Consider the following 16,862-nt stretch of genomic DNA (forward strand, 5'->3'; position numbering starts at 1 on the left):
TTCCAGTTTAGCAGACTTTAAGTATACCAGTTTAATACTACTGCAGAGTTTTTTTTTGTAAGTACATAAATGTGTGAATGTATTTGTAGTGTACATAGCATGAAATGAATGTATTTCCAATACATTTTAGTATATTTATTTTTCACTGGGATCAGGCCATGGAAGATGTTCATCAGTATAGATTTGGAGAAATGTACTGTAGCATTACAACATTTGCTCAAATATCTAATTGATCCTCTGCAGTGAATGGGTGCCGTCAGAATGAGGGTCCAAACAGCTGAGAAAAACATCATTTGAAAAACATCAAATGCTGAGCAAGTGTTGTAATGCTAAATTTCTCAGAAATCTGTTCTGACGATGAAGAAAAAAAAAATAAAAAAATTCTATTTCGATTTTCATTTTTGGGTGAACTATTCCTTTAAGATGTTTTTGCATTGTGGCACTATTTCCAGTTAAACATTAAATTAAATTTCAATTCAATTGTTTTAACATCATAATATTATGTTGTATAACCTAATTTATAGGCTACTGAAAAAAATTAAATGTAAAAAATAAAATGAGAATAATTACAAAACTCAGAGATAAAACATACTGTTATGAAACTAACATCACAATGCAAAAAAATAGACCTTTCTTCAAAACAAAATATTAATTTCTTATTTTTTTCTTTTGACTTTTTGGACATACATTCATGAGATTGACACATACACACCTGTTGTGAATGGGGCCAGTGAATGTGGGGTCAAACTGAGTTGGTTCACCTGAAAAACAAGCAGAGTTTAGATCGGTGGTCAATTATGAGTGTTTACTGGTGGTGTTACACATCATAGATTCTCAGTCAGACACTCATAATGGATCTGATGGTCTGACCTGCCATATTTGAATCCATTTCATTTTTTTGGTTTGTTGTTTTTGATAAACCAGCTTAGCAGGAAGTACAAATCAAAAGAAACCATTAATGAAAGTGAAGTATTTGGTTTCCTTCATAAAACATTTAGTTCTCAGTTCTCACTGAATGGCAGTAATGCAGGTGCAGAAACACCAGTGTTACTTCACTAGCATTGAGATATTGTTGATATTTGATAAAACTGTTTATGTGTTATACTTTTTATCGTCATTTTAGTTTTAGTTAAAGTTTAAGAATTTTGTTCTGTGTTTTTGTAATTTTTATTAGTTTTAAAATAGTTTTTATTCATTTTTATTAATTTTTTTCTGTTTTATTTTAGTACATCATTTTAGTACATTTAGTTTAGAAATAATTTGTACTAAAATGATTACATACTTTATTTCAAAAATGATGAACAGGTCTCACTAAGTACGAGTCAAATAAAGTTTGTAACTGAGACAAATTGTATATTTTATGTTCTGCAATTAGTCACTATTTATTTTGACTTTTGCACCATTTTTAATCATCTTTAGCTTCTTTGCCCTTCATTTTAAATGGTCCTGCGGTGAGACAAATTAATTTGTACAATTATAAAATACTGCTTTCAGATTACATATTTAGTCATTTTAAAAATTAATTTGAAAGATTATTTCTAACAAGTATTTTAGATGGAGTTTGTGATGTCATGTGATCGCTCAACATGTGAGGGTTTGTTGCCTGGCAGCTGTAGTGTTTCATGTTAGTTTAATGCCACACACAAACAGTTAAGCTTTTCTACCCTTTAAAGGGGTCATATGACGTTGCTAAAAAGAACATTATTTTTGTATTTGGTGTAATGCAATGTAATGCTTTTAATTTAAAAAAAAAACACATTATTTTCCACATAATGTACATTATTGTTGCTCCTCGATGCCCCGCCTTCTGAAACGCATCAATATTTACAAAGCTCATCGTTCTGAAAAGCGAGGTGTGCTGTGATTGGTCAGCTATCCAGTGCATTGTGATTGGCTGAATACCTCAAGCATGTGACGGAAATGTTACGCCCCTCACCATACTGTTTGCGACAAAACAAAAACAATAAAACCCATTGTAAACGAGGCATTTGTTGCATCCAGTGGGGACATAATCACACATCATAAAAACACATACTTTATATTTAAACAATTTGCCACAAATCGTGCCGTGTAAACATAAAACCATGTCTGCATTTGTGATCAGAGAAACGATAAACAACAAGCTCTACTCTACACTGCTCAAAACTTGCATTTGAATCATCATTGGCAAATTCTTTAAATATGAAAACGTACTTACAGGCTGTGAGTCAGAAGCACCTGACTGTCCTTGCAAAGTTGAAACTGCCCCACTTTATAGAAACAGACACTGGCATTACACTGGCATAGGTTACTCTCACAGGAAACAGTCCTCGTCCTTCGCAAAATGCACAGCGCACATCTGAATATTTGAGTTGAACTGTTCTGGAACAGTGTTGTAAATACAACTTACCAACTGATTTCTAGTTGTGTCCTCTTTTGGAAGACCAAACAAAGTTGCGCTTTCACAACGAAACACACAGCGTCTCCACAACATGGCGGCGGCGGCAACAACAAGAATAAAAGTTACGCCTTCTTTCTTTGCGTGAACATTTGGACGGCATTATGCAAATCTTCCCACATCGTGACGTAGACATGTGGGGGCGTGTTTAAACAAGTCGTTTTAGGTAGTAGTGGTTGACTCTTAACTTTTATAAAGAATATCTCTTTGGATTTGAGACTTTAGTCTTTACAACTTCACAGATCTTCTTTATGCACCAAAAGCTTGTCACACTCCAAAGAGAAAGGAAAAAAAATTGAAATCGCATCATATGACCCCTTTAAACAGGAGAGGAAAAAAGAGACAGATGGAATAAAAAGGGGATGATTTGAATATCATTTGAATTCAAAGATGGAGCCAAACTGCAGACACAAACTCAGTCACAAACTAATCATGAGTGTTTCTGTACACTTCCTCTAATGAAACCTGCTGATCAGGACAGGCGCGTCGTCTGACCGGATCTTCAGGATGTTCCTGAATGTGAACATTTATTGAGCATGATGCATATGAGCGTCTGATATCTGATCATGATGCATATGAGCGTTTGTGTTCATGTCCACATGTACACCTATGATCATTTACTAGAGATACTTTTAAGCCAAACTCGTAGTTAATGGTAGTAATATTAATGGGTAAGTTACTTATTATTTTGTAGATGTAATGGTTGTATTAAAAATGAAAGCAGTTCATCAGTCAAGCTGATGAAAAAAATCATTAGATTGATCGAGATTAATTATTTGAGTTAATCTAACTACTCTATGGCTTCTTCAATGTAAGTCTGTGGCAGACTGTATGTGAGTATAATATCTGGATGTCCACGTATCTAAACACAATACAACATAAAACATGTTCAAAATGTTGCCATGAGCCAGAAATACTAGAGCTGACTGGTCTCAGGTTCTGTAGACTAATTTTAATCTTTGATCCTAAACATTCATCTTTCTTGTAATTACTTAAATGAGTTACTCTGTAAGCGTGTAAAAAAATAACCTGCTTTGTAAACTTAAGGCACACGATTAAGTGATGCTGTAATTGAGTATTAATGGAAAAAGTCACAACAAAAAAGCAGGAAACTTTTTCTTTAAAGCTCTGTGTGACTCATGAGCCCACAGATGTGTGTTTAACACAAGAATATACAGCACTAAATCAACCACAAACACCTCAGCAAATATTAATAAACCCAGATGTCATAAAATAAACAACTACTTGCAACTAGAAAGTCAAACTTTAATTAAAGCTGCAAGCAGCGATGAAAGGGCCCTCGCACCCGGGCTCACCGTCACCCAATGGCTGTTGGGAAACAGCGAACAGTAGGCAATATGAGTTTAAAGTGGTTATTGTTGGATAAATGCATCAAATTCACTTATATATGCCAAACTTCCTGCTGTCAGTTGGTGGTGCTATGACTATAACTGGATATTGACAAGTAGATGTCCTCAGACCAGGACTCTTACCAAACATGTGAAGTTTGGGGCAGATTGGACATTGCATGTTTAAGTTAGTGTAAATCAGGTAATTTCCTGTTGCCAGCAGGTGGCGCTATAATTATAATTAAATATTGACCTTTAGTTATGCTCAGGCCAGGACTCTTATAACACGTGTGATGTTTGGGGCAGACTGGGCATTGTATGCATGAGTTACAACAACTTCCTGTTTCATAGTATTAATAGCATGCTTTAGCACTTACTAAGTGTTGTTAGCATGTTTGAGAATATTTCTAGCATGTTTGGCACACAATGGCATATTGTACTGTGTTGCTAATAGTGCATACCAGTGTAAAACATGTAAATTCCTGTTGCCAGTAGCTATAACTATAACCAAATATGTATGGAGACAGATTAGTCTCAAATATAATTCACGCAAAAACACGATTCACACATGCGTAGACAATTTCACATGCATGAAACCTAATTCACGTACACACAAAAAAAAATTCACGTGCGTGAAAAAAATAATATATTCACAAAAAGCAATTCACATGCGCAAAAATAAAATTATATATTCATAAAATACATTTCACAAATGCAAAACACAATTCGTAGATATACAACTGTGCACAAAAACCTTTGAATGTTTAAAATGTACGAGTGTCTGAATGTACAAATCGTCATTTACTACGAATCCACTCAGATTTGTGTGTGTGTGTTTTTGAGACTTTCCTGGCAGAGCTCTCTTCCCACGTGGGTCTGTCGTACTCTTTAGCCAATCAGATGCGAGCTTAACCATTCAACCAATCATATCATCAGCCACCGAGAGTGCATTCAAGGAGCACAATTCTGCGCACCTTTTGCGCAATATGGATTAATTAGAACGGAAATTAAGCATTTACATCAGTAATCCCATAGACAGTAAAAGAAATGGACACAGCGACCCAATTGGAACTCAATTGAGACAAGTGAAGCCCATTTTTTAGCGATTTTTTAGAACTTCCGTTTCTGACACGCAGACTCAAACTAAGCTTGATGACGTCAGCAACCTGTCTGACAGATGTAAATCTTCTAGTAGCTGTGCGTGCAAACTGCCATCGTTAATCTTGCAGAGATGGCGAGCTTGAGCGGCGAGTTCTTTGGCGTGAGTGAGCAGGAGTAAGTATTCTGATTAATTATTTTGTATAGTATTTTAAAATGTAACGCCAGGGCTTCTATGGGCTTCTCTCTTGACATCTCCCCGATTGCCCTGCGAGATTCTGATGCACTCTCAGTGGCTTATGATATGATTGGTTGAATGGTAAGCTCGCATCTGATTGGCTAAAGAGTACGACAGACCCACGTAGGAAGAGAGCTCTGCCAGGAAAGTCTCAAAAACACACACACACACACAAATCCGAGTGGATTCGTAGTAAATGACGATTTGTACATTCAGACACTCGTACATTTTAAACATTCTAAGGTTTTTGTGCACAGTTGTATATCTACGAATTGTGTTGTGCATTTGTGAAATGTATTTTTATGAATATATAATTTTATTTTGCGCATGTGAATTGCTTTTTTGTGAAAATTTTTTTTTTTTTTCACGCACGTGAATTTTTTTTGTGTGTACGTGGATTAGGTTTCATGCATGTGAAATTGTTTACGCATGTGTGAATCGTGTTTTTTGCGTGAATTATATTTGAGATTAATCTGTCTCCATAAATATGAGCATGTAGATGTTTTCAGGCCAGGACTCTAATCAAACTTGTGAAGTTTGAGGCAGATTGGACATTGTATGCATGACCTACAGTAACTTCCTGTTTCACTGCATTAATGGCATGCTTTAGCACTTAGCGAAGTGTTGCTAGCATGTTTTAGTATGTTTCTAGCATATTGCCAGCCTATTAAACACTTGTTGACACTTTTTAATATGTTCCTACGAGTCCATAACAGTGTTAACATGAAACTTCCTGTTACCAGCAGGAGACGCTATGACTATAACCGAATACAGGCATGTTGATGTGTTCAGGACAGGACTCTTGTGAAACGTGTAAAGTTTGGGGCAGATCGGACATTGCTAGCCTGAGTTACAAAAACTTCCTTTTTCACGGCATTAGTAGCATGCTTTTAAGTGTTGCTAGCATGTTTTAGTATGTTTCTAGCATATTGCCAGCCTATTAAACACTTGTTGACACTTTTTAATATGTTCCTACGAGTCCATAACAGTGTTAACTATGTCACTTCCTGTTACCAGCAGGTGGCGCTATGACTATAACTGAATTTGGTCATGGGTGTTTGTTCAGGTCAGAACACCTATCACACGCATCAAACTTTTGGGGCAGATCGGACACTGCTTGCCTGAGTTACAGTGACTTCCTGTTTCACGGCGAAACATCAAACTTTGTCAGGCCGCCAGGGACACACCCCCTTGACGAAAACTCAAAACCTTCGCAATTTAACATCACAAAGGTCTTATGATGACCCTCACCAAATTTGAAGACAATCCGATTAAAACTGTAGGAGGAGTTCGTCCAAGTACGAGGCATGGAGATGGCAAAAACTGCACAAAACTCATACAGGAAATTCAAAATTGGATTTTGTACCAAGAGACTTTTTTGTATGTAATGGTGTGCTACACGTGTGTACCAATTTTCATGCATGTACGTGAAACGTAGCTCGAGGCGCACTCCATTGAAATTTAACAGGTGGTGCTATCAAGCCATTTCGCCACACCCACATCTGAAACCTATATCAGATGTAAATTTCTGCCAGTTCTGATGTGTGTGCAAAGTTTCGTGAGTTTTGGAGCATGTTTAGGCCCTCAAAAATGCGATTCATTTCGGAGAAGAAGAAGAAGAAGCAGAAGAATAATAATAAACAGAGCAATTCCAAGAGGGTCCTCGCACCATCGGTGCTCGGGCCCTAATAAATTGATTTATTCTAAGAATGCATGGCTTTTCTCAACTCTAAAAATATATGCAACACCATACAAAAGTTTGGGTTTGTAAGATTTAATGTTTTTGCTCACTGCATTTATTTGATCAAAAATAATTTATTTAATGTAATTTATTCCTTTAAGTCAAAGCGGAATTTTCAGCATCATTACTCTGTCACATGATCCTTCAGTAATCAATATGCTGATATCCTGCTCAAGAAACATTTCTGATTATTATCAATGTTGAAAACAGTGGTGCTGCTTCATATTTTTTGTGGAAAGTGTGATACATTTTCTTTTTCAGGATTCTTTGATGAATAGAAAGTTCAAAAGAACAACATTTATTTGAAATAGAAATCTTTGTAACACTGTTGTCTTTACTGTCACTTTTGATCAATTTAATGCTTCCTTGTGTCAAAAAAAAAAAGATAAAATAAATAAATAAAAACCTATACTGACCCCAAACTTTTAAAAAGTGTGTGCCATGGGGGAAAAAATCATGTCAGACCAACCTGTTTCTCAACCTCTTTATGTACAATCCAGTATCACATTACACGCAACACACACACACACACACACACAAACAAAAATAGTTATTTGCCTTCAGGAAACAGAGCATGTTCTCTGTCAGAGACATTTACATCATCTTGTAAAAGAAAGGCTATAGATTTTGTGTGTGGTTTTATGTGAAGTTCATTGTATGAAGCATTATAGGGAAACCACACACACACAAAAAGTATTCTGAGCACCTGCATCACTACCTGGTTTGGGAATTGCACCATCACAGATCGCAAGACCCTGCAGCGGATCGTAAGGACAGCTGAAATGATCATTGGAGTCTCTCTCCCCTCTGTCACAGACATTTACACCACTCGCTGCATTCAAAAAGCCATCACGATTACTAGCGACCCCGCACACCCCACACCAGCTCTTCATCCGGAAGAAGGTACAGAAGCATTCGGGCCCTCACGGTCAGATTGCGGGACTGTTTCTTCCCTGGTGTCTTCAGACTCCTCGACTCCATGTGAACTGACCTGACAACTACACTCACACATATACATCCTTACTATAAATACTTGAATTACAAACACTTGAAACCCAACTGCATATTTTGCACGTCTGTACATTTCCATAAAATCTACCTCAATATTGTGCCTTGTCTATTAATATTGCCACCTGTTCTGTGTAACTATATATATATATATATTGTAATGTCCCAGGCTGTTTCATTCAGGCATGCACATACGCACTTTACGTAGTCTGTACTTTGATTTATGTTCAACTTTTACTTTCTTCTTTCGAGTTTTTAGTATTATGTTAGATTATTAAGATCATTTAATTATGTATAGTCTTTTACACAGTACAATGTGAGTTCTGTAGTTAATTTTGTCTTGTGTAGCAACATAGTCCTGGAGAAATGCTGTTTCGTTTCATTGTGTACAGAGCTGAAATGATAATAAAGCCTCTCTGACTCTGACACAAATACACCTTGATCAAAGATCACACACATGCTTACAAGTGTACCTAGAATAGACAGCAATTAACCACAATGATTACAATAATTCTGTAGGAAACAACAGGAAACCTGAGCTAATTTGCAAAAAAAAAACTCAAAAGGTCAGTAGTTGAAAGATGAACCTCATCTTCTTCGAGCTGTAGTTTTATGATGAAACTGCTTCGAGATGGAAATGAAACCTGCCAAACCTCCCTTTGGAGGTGTTCTCAATGTCAAAAATGAAGTAATGATCTGTTCAGTGTTTTTTTTTTTAGGGTGTGGGTTAGTCTGTAGTTATTATAATTAACTAAGAGTTGCAATGAAACAGAATGAAATTAAAACTAGCTTTATAAACAGTATAAACAAAAGTGTTGTGGTAGTGTGTGTAAAAATGTGTCATCAAATCTTTTATAGAAAAAAGATAAAATAAATAAAAAAATTAAATAAAACAGCAATTACAGTACATGCTAAAATGACATCAGCTATTCTAAAACACAGGGAGAATGTGCGTGTTTATGAATATTTGATTCTTCCTGCTTTAAATGTTGACCAACAGGCTTGTTATCCATTGACTGAACCTCCAAGAAATGTCTTATCTCCAGCATTCTCCTATACTGACGCACACTGGGTGACCAGGAAGAAAACACACCCGTGATCGACTGACATAAACACCTCAGATCAGAGTAAACAGAGAAAAAACTAAATCTCAAACAGCTCTTTTTCCTGTTTCTCAAACGAACACAGGAAGAAGAACATTGAGACATTTGTATGTTGAAACAACGATGAGAAGTCACACTCTAACGTTCAAGAATGACTTTGTTAGCTATTATGGCATCATAAAGCATGTATGGGCTTTTTAACTATCAAGGCATCATAAAGATTGACATCTGAGCTAATGGTTTGAGCATCTCAGACAGTGAATTCTCTGAACAGACTGCAGATATCGTCCTGTCAGAAAGAAGGGCGCAGAATCAGCAGTTTTGGAGTATTCATGGCTGTTTAATATAAGGGCTGGATCAGTTTCACACGCTCACCCTTTACAAAACAAGCCATTGTTTGCAAGAGTCATTGAGAATACACATGTGTTTACTTAACTACTTAACCAAAGGATTTACCATTAAAATTATTATTAATATTATTTTTTATTATAAAAGAATACCAAAAAAGTTATCCTAAACACATGGATCCAGACTTAATTGCTATGACTTTTACAGTCCTTCATGATTACTGGATAAAGATTTTAAAAACTCTCTCTCTCTATATGCATATATAGAGAAACATAAAATTTGTTTACATATATATATATATATATATATATAATATACTATATATATATATATATATATATATATATTTAAGGTATCATATAAATACAAGTTTAATATATTATATAGTATAATATATATTTAATATTTTACACGTACACACACACACACAAACACTTTAGAGCTAGGCAAAAATATAAAATATACAGTATTCACTATGGAAATATGACCTTTTACGATTTTATTAATTTCTAGTCAAGTAATTCACAGTTGTTTATTTCCCTGATACTGCATGACCTGTCCACTTCTATCATATATGGATTATTAAGTAAGAATGAATTAATAACCTGTTGCATTATAGCGGACCCCCTGAGAAATGCTATCACTGTACTCAGAAACACATTCAGAAACAGTCTTACCATACTCGGGGTTGTTTTGCTCTTCCTCTTGTTTCTTTCGGCCCATCTTTTCACCTCGCGATCATGTGTCTGAAATAAAAACCGTGAGAAACGTTCTCGCGCTGTTTCTCTGCTCAGCAGCGTTCATCTCAATCGATCAAGTCCGGGTGTGACTTTTCCTGCTGTTGTATTGTCTGTAAATCTTTGGAGGAGTAACTAAGCGCTGTGGTGACGTCACGGGGCACCTGCCGCTGCGCGCTGCGCGAGCTCACCTGACGGACACGCGCGCGTCCTCTACAGGTGCATGATCATTACAGCCTGAGAAACTTCACTTTGTGTTACAGGATGGAGAGTTTTCAGGGTTTCGTTTCGTGCAACTCAAACTGTGTTTTGTCAAAGTGTTTCTGCGACGTTTTAAATAAAACGTTGATGTTTGTGACAGATTTTTAATAAAGTGACATAAATACAAACAAAAACAAACAAATAAATATACAAGTTGCTTTTGTTGTACTGATGTCGTGTGTCCTGTTCAAGGCGAAATCAAATCATTTCGATACATATCCATGCAAAAGGGAATTTCGCCTTAGATGAAAGACTCGGTTCAGGTTTTCACATGAAACACAAAATTCTTGCTTTCAAAAAAAAGAAAAAACTCTTCAAAAAAAAAAGAAACAAATAACAATGACTAATCAAAAAAAAAAAAAAAAAAAAAAAAAGAAAAAAGAAAAAAGTCAAATATAGGCCTAATTAACCTTATTAAAAAAAAATAAAGTATAGGCGTAATTAAAAAAATTATTTACCAACTCATCTATAAATTTACACTCTTCTGTATCAAAGTATAGGCCTAATTAAACACTTTTTTTTTTAAGTCAACTATAGGCCTAATTAAACACTTACTTTAAAAAAGAGTCAAGTATAGGCCTAATTAAACATTTATTTATTTATTTATTTATTTATTTTAAAAAAAAGTATAGGCCTAATTAAACACTTATTTTAAAAAAAGAGTCAAGTATAGGCGTAATTAAACACTTATTTATTTATTTATTTTTTTAAAGTCAAGTATAGGCCTAATTAAACACTTATTTATTGTTCTGTTTTTTTTTTTAAAAAAGGCAAGTATAGGCCTAATTAAACACTTATTTTAAAAAAAAAGTCAAGTATAGGCCTAATTAAACACTTATAAAAAAAAAAGTCAAGTATATAGGCCCTAATTAAACACTTATATAAAAAAAAAGTCAAGTATAGGCCTAATTAAACACTTATTTAAAAAAAAAAAGTCAAGTATAGGCCTAATTAAACACTTATTAAAAAAAAATAAAGTATAGGCATAATTAAACACTTATTTATTTATTTATTAAATTCCTAAAAAAACACCAATTATAGGCCTAATTAAACACTTATTTAAAAAAAAGTCAAGTATAGGCCTAATTAAACACTTATTTATTTATTTATTTATTTATTTAAAAAAAGGCAAGTATAGGCCTAATTAAACACTTATTTAAAAAAAAAGTCAAGTATAGGCCTAATTAAACACTTATTTAAAAAAAAAAAGTCAAGTATAGGCCTAATTAAACACTTATTTATTTATTTATTTATTATTATTTTTTTTAAAGGCAAGTATAAGCCTAATTAAACACTTATTTTTTAAAAAAGTCAAGTATAGGCAAAATTAATATATTATTTCTATAAAAAAAATAAAGTATAGGTGTAATTAAACACTTATTTAAAAAAAAGTCAAGTATAGGCCTAATTAAACACTTATTTTAAAAAAAAGTCAAGTATAGGCCTAATTAAACACTTATTAAAAAAAAGTCAAGTATAGGCCTAATTAAACACTTATTAAAAAAAAGTCAAGTACAGGCCTAATTAAACACTTATTTAAAAAAAAAGTCAAGTATAGGCCTAATTAAACACTTATTAAAAAAAAAAGTCAAGTATAGGCCTAATTAAACACTTATTTAAAAAAAGGCAAGTATAGGCCTAATTAAACACTTATAAAAAAAAGAGTCAAGTATAGGCCTAATTAAACACTTATTTAAAAAAAAAGTCAAGTATAGGCCTAATTAAACACTTATATAAAAAAGAGTCAAGTATAGGCCTAATGAAACACTTATAAAAAAAAAGAGTCAAGTATAGGCCTAATGAAACACTTATAAAAAAAAGTCAAGTATAGGCCTAATTAAACACTTATAAAAAAAAGAGTCAAGTATAGGCCTAATTAAACACTTATAAAAAAAAGAGTCAAGTATAGGCCTAATTAAACACTTATAAAAAAAAAGTCAAGTATAGGCCTAATTAAACACTTATAAAAAAAAAGTCAAGTATAGGCCTAATTAAACACTTATAAAAAAAAAAGTCAAGTATAGGCCTAATTAAAAACTTATAAAAAAAAAAGTCAAGTATAGGACTAATTAAACACTTATATAAAAAAAGTCAAGTATAGGCCTAATTAAACACTTATAAAAAAAAGAGTCAAGTATAGGCCTAATTAAACACTTATAAAAAAAAAAAAAAGTCAAGTATAGGCCTAATTAAACACTTATAAAAAAAAAAAAAAAGTCAAGTATAGGCCTAATTAAACACTTATTAAAAAAAGTCAAGTATAGGGCCTAATTAAACCACTTATTAAAAAAAGAGTCAAGTATAGGCCTAATTAAACACTTATAAAAAAAAAGAGTCAAGTATAGGCCTAATTAAACACTTATAAAAAAAGAGTCAAGTATAGGCCTAATTAAACACTTATAAAAAAAAAAGTCAAGTATAGGACTAATTAAACACTTATATAAAAAAAGTCAAGTATAGGCCTAATTAAACACTTATAAAAAAAGAGTCTTTTTTTAAAAGTGAACAATAATACTAAAAAAAAAAAAAGTCAAGTATAGGCATAATTAAACACTTATTTATTTATTTATTTTAAAAAAAGTCAAGTATAGGCCTAATTAAACAATTATTTATTTATTTATCTTTTTTTAAAAGTCAAGTATAGGCCTAATTAAACACTTATTTAAAAAAAAAAAAAAAGTCAAGTATAGGAAAATGTCACGTAAAAATGTTAAAAAAAAAAAAAGTAAAGTATAGGCCTAATTAAACACTTATTTAAAAAAATAAAATGTCACGTATAGGCCGTAATTAAACACTTATTTATTTATTTATTATTTATTTTTTATTTTTTAAAAAGCAAGTATAGGCCTAATTAAACACTAAAAAAGGCAAGTATAGGCCTAATTAAACACTTATTTAAAAAAAAAAAAAAAAAAAATAAACCAAATTAAAAACTAAATAAAAAAAAATAAAGTATAGGCATAATTAAACACTTATTTATTTATTTATTTGTTTAAAAAAAAAAAAGTCAAGTATAGGCCTAATTAAACACTTATTAAAAAAAAGGCAAGTAATAGGCCTAATTAAACACTTATTTAAAAAAAAAGTCAAGTATAGCAAATAATTAAACACTTATTAAAAAAAATCAAGTATAGGCCTAATTAAACACTTATTTTAAAAAAAGTCAAGTATAGGCCTAATTAAACACTTATTTAAAAAAAAGTAAAGTATAGGCCTAATTAAACACTTATTAAAAAAAAAGTCAAGTATAGGCCCAAATAAAACACTTATTAAAAAAAAGAGTCAAGTATAGGCCTAATTAAAACACTTATAAAAAAAAAGTCAAGTATAGGCCTAAACAAACACTTAAAAAAAAAAAAAAGTCAAGTAGAGGCCTAATTAATAACTTATAAAAAAAAAAAAAGTCAAGTATAGGCCTAATGAAACACTTATAAAAAAAAGAGTCAAGTATAGGCGTAATTAAACACTTATAAAAAAAAAAAGTCAAGTATAGGCCTAATTAAACACTTATAAAAAAAAAAAAAAAGTCAAGTATAGGATTAATTAAACACTTATAAAAAAAAAGAGTCAAGTATAGGCGTAATTAAACACTTATGAAAAAAAAGTCAAGTATAGGCCTAATTAAACACTTATAAAAAAAAGAGTCAAGTATAGGCCTAATTAAACACTTATAAAAAAAAAAAAAAAGTCAAGTATAGGCCTAATTAAACACTTATAAAAAAAAAAGAGTCAAGTATAGGCCTAATTAAACACTTATAAAAAAAAAGTCAAGTATAGGCCTAATTAAACACTTATAAAAAAAAAAAAAGTCAAGTATAGGCCTAATTAAACACTTATAAAAAAAAAAGGCAAGTATAGGCCTAATTAAACACTTATTTAAAAAAAAAAGTCAAGTATAGGCCTAATTAAACACTTATTAAAAAAAAAGTCAAGTATAGGCCTAATTAAACACTTATTTAAAAAAAAAAGTCAAGTATAGGCCTAATTAAACACTTATTAAAAAAAAAGTCAAGTATAGGCCTAATTAAACACTTATAAAAAAAAAAAGTCAAGTATAGGCGTAATTAAACACTTATAAAAAAAAAGTCAAGTATAGGACTAATTAAACACTTATAAAAAAAAAAAAAGAGGTCAAGTATAGGCGTAAATTAAACACTTATAAAAAAAAAAGTCAAGTATAGGCCTAATTAAAAACTTATAAAAAAAAAAAAAGTCAAGTATAGGCCTAATGAAAACACTTATAAATTAAAAAAAGTCAAGTATAGGCCTAATTAAACACTTATTTATTTATTTTTATTTTTTTAAAGTCAAGTATAGGCCTAATTAAACACTTAGTTTATGCCTAATTAAACACTTATTTTTTTTTAAAAAGTCAAGTATAAGCATAATTAAACACTTATTTATTTATTTATTAAGTAAAAAAAAAACAAAAAAATGCCTAATTAAACACTTATATTTTTTTAAAAAGGCAAGTATAGGCCTAATTAAACACTTATTTTAAAAAAAAAGGCAAGTATAGGCCTAATTAAACACTTATTTTTTAAAAAAAGGCAAGTATAGGCCTAATTAAACACTTATTTAAAAAAAAAAAAAAAAGGCAAGTATAGGCCTAATTAAACACTTATTTAAAAAAAAAAAGTCAAGTATAGGCCTAATTAAACACTTATTTTAAAAAAAGTCAAGTATAGGCTTAATTAAACACTTATTAAAAAAAGTAAAGTATAAGAATAATTAAACACTTATTAAAAAAAATCAAGTATACTCAAGTCAAGTATAGGCCTAATTAAACACTTATTAAAAAAAGAGTCAAGTATAGGCCTAATTAAACACTTATTAAAAAAAAGAGTCAAGTATAGGCCTAATTAAACACTTATTTAAAAAAAAAAGTCAAGTATAGGCCTAATTAAACACTTATTAAAAAAAAAAGTCAAGTACAGGCCTAATTAAACACTTATTAAAAAAAAAAAGTCAAGTACAGGCCTAATTCTTAAACACTTATTTTAAAAAATTTTTTTTTTAAAAGGTCAAGTATAGGCCTAATTAAACAAAAAAAAAAGGCAAGTATAGGCCTAATTAAACACTTATTTTTAAAAAAAAGGCAAGTATAGGCCTAATTAAACACTTATTTTAAAAAAAAAAAAGGCAAGGCAAGGCCTAATTAAACACTTTTTTTTAAAAAAAAAAGGCAAGTATAGGCCTAATTTAACACTTATTTATTTGATTATTTTTTAAAAAAAAGAAGTATAGGCGTAATTAAACACTTATTTATTAATTTATTTATTTTAAAAAAAAAAGTCAAGTATAGGCGTAATTAAACACTTATTTAAAAATCAGGTCAGTATAGGCCTAATTAAAGTCACTTATTAAAAAAATTTCCTTTTTTTTTAAAAGGTCAAGTATAGGCCTAATTAAACAATTATTTATTTATTTATATATCAATTATAAAAATAAAAAAACAATTATAAATTTATTTATTAAAAAAAGTCAAGATAGGCCTAATTAAACACTTATTAAAAAAAAATAAAGTATAGGCCTAATTAAACACTTATTTATTTTATTATTTTTTTAAAAAGTCAAGTATAAGCATAATTAAACACTTATTTATTTATTTATTTTAAAAAAAGTCAAGTAGAGGCCTAATTAAACACTTATTTTTAAAAAATAAAGTATAGGCCTATAATTAGCAATTATTTATTTAAAAAAAGTCAAGTATAGGCCTAATTAAACATTTATTTATTTTTTTAAGTCAAGTGTAGGCCTAATTAAACACTTATTTAAAAAAAAAAATTAGTTTTATTTAAAACGTTGTTGAAATACTTTGACAAAACACAGTTTGAGTTGCACGAAACGAAACCCTGAAAACGCTCTATCCTGCAAAGCAAAGTGAAGTTCTCAGGCTGTAATGATCACGCACCTGTAAAAAAAAAAAAAGTAAAGTATAGGCCTAATTAAACACTTATTTAAAAAAATAAAATGTCGAGCTCACCTCTAGAGCTGCCCCTGGTTTGAACGCTGATAAAAACATTTAGCTCACCTCTAGAGCTGCCCCTGGTTTGAACGCTGCTAAAATTGTTTCTATTTAACCTTTTTTTTTTGTGATGAAACTGGTGGAGTATAAATAACAATAGACAGCTTCCGTTTACTATCTTGAGATTTCACTGGTATCCTCATTTCACAACACAGAAGAGATAACACTGATCCTGGATTATTGATTTATCTGTACAGTAACCCAGACTCTTATCAGAAATGAGTACTACAATCCACTCAATGACACACTTTGACTAATAATACAGGTCAACACATGAGGAAGAATGTGCAATGTGAACAAAATCATGTAAATTGTGTGGTGAATAAGCATGGTATTTCTCAAAGCACCACGATATTACCATCTGAAACCTTCTCTGTGCTATGGGACCCCCTCAGTATCACTTCCAATGGTATTTTATGATTCTACAGTAGTAAGAAAAACAATAATTGAACTATTGCGTTTGATTGCTATGCTACATTGCGATTTGTGAGAACAACAACAAAAGGAAAATAAA

General features: G+C 31.2%; 1 protein-coding gene across 1 annotated transcript in view; it reads right to left on the reverse strand.

Annotated features, from left to right (window-relative positions):
- Positions 1-10,242, reverse strand: part of LOC109069394 (choline transporter-like protein 4) — a 17,438-nt gene extending 7,196 nt beyond the window's left edge. Inside the window, exons 1-2 of the mRNA XM_042776170.1 lie at positions 10,000-10,242; positions 713-761 (exon numbers count right to left, since the gene is read on the reverse strand). Coding sequence (XP_042632104.1) covers positions 713-761; positions 10,000-10,045 — 95 coding nt within the window. The 5' untranslated portion in view covers positions 10,046-10,242. The remainder of the gene's footprint in view (positions 1-712; positions 762-9,999) is intronic.
- Positions 10,243-16,862: the final 6,620 nt, after the last annotated feature.

Source organism: Cyprinus carpio, chromosome A19 (assembly GCF_018340385.1).
Source record: "Cyprinus carpio isolate SPL01 chromosome A19, ASM1834038v1, whole genome shotgun sequence".
Classification (NCBI taxonomy): domain Eukaryota; kingdom Metazoa; phylum Chordata; class Actinopteri; order Cypriniformes; family Cyprinidae; genus Cyprinus; species Cyprinus carpio.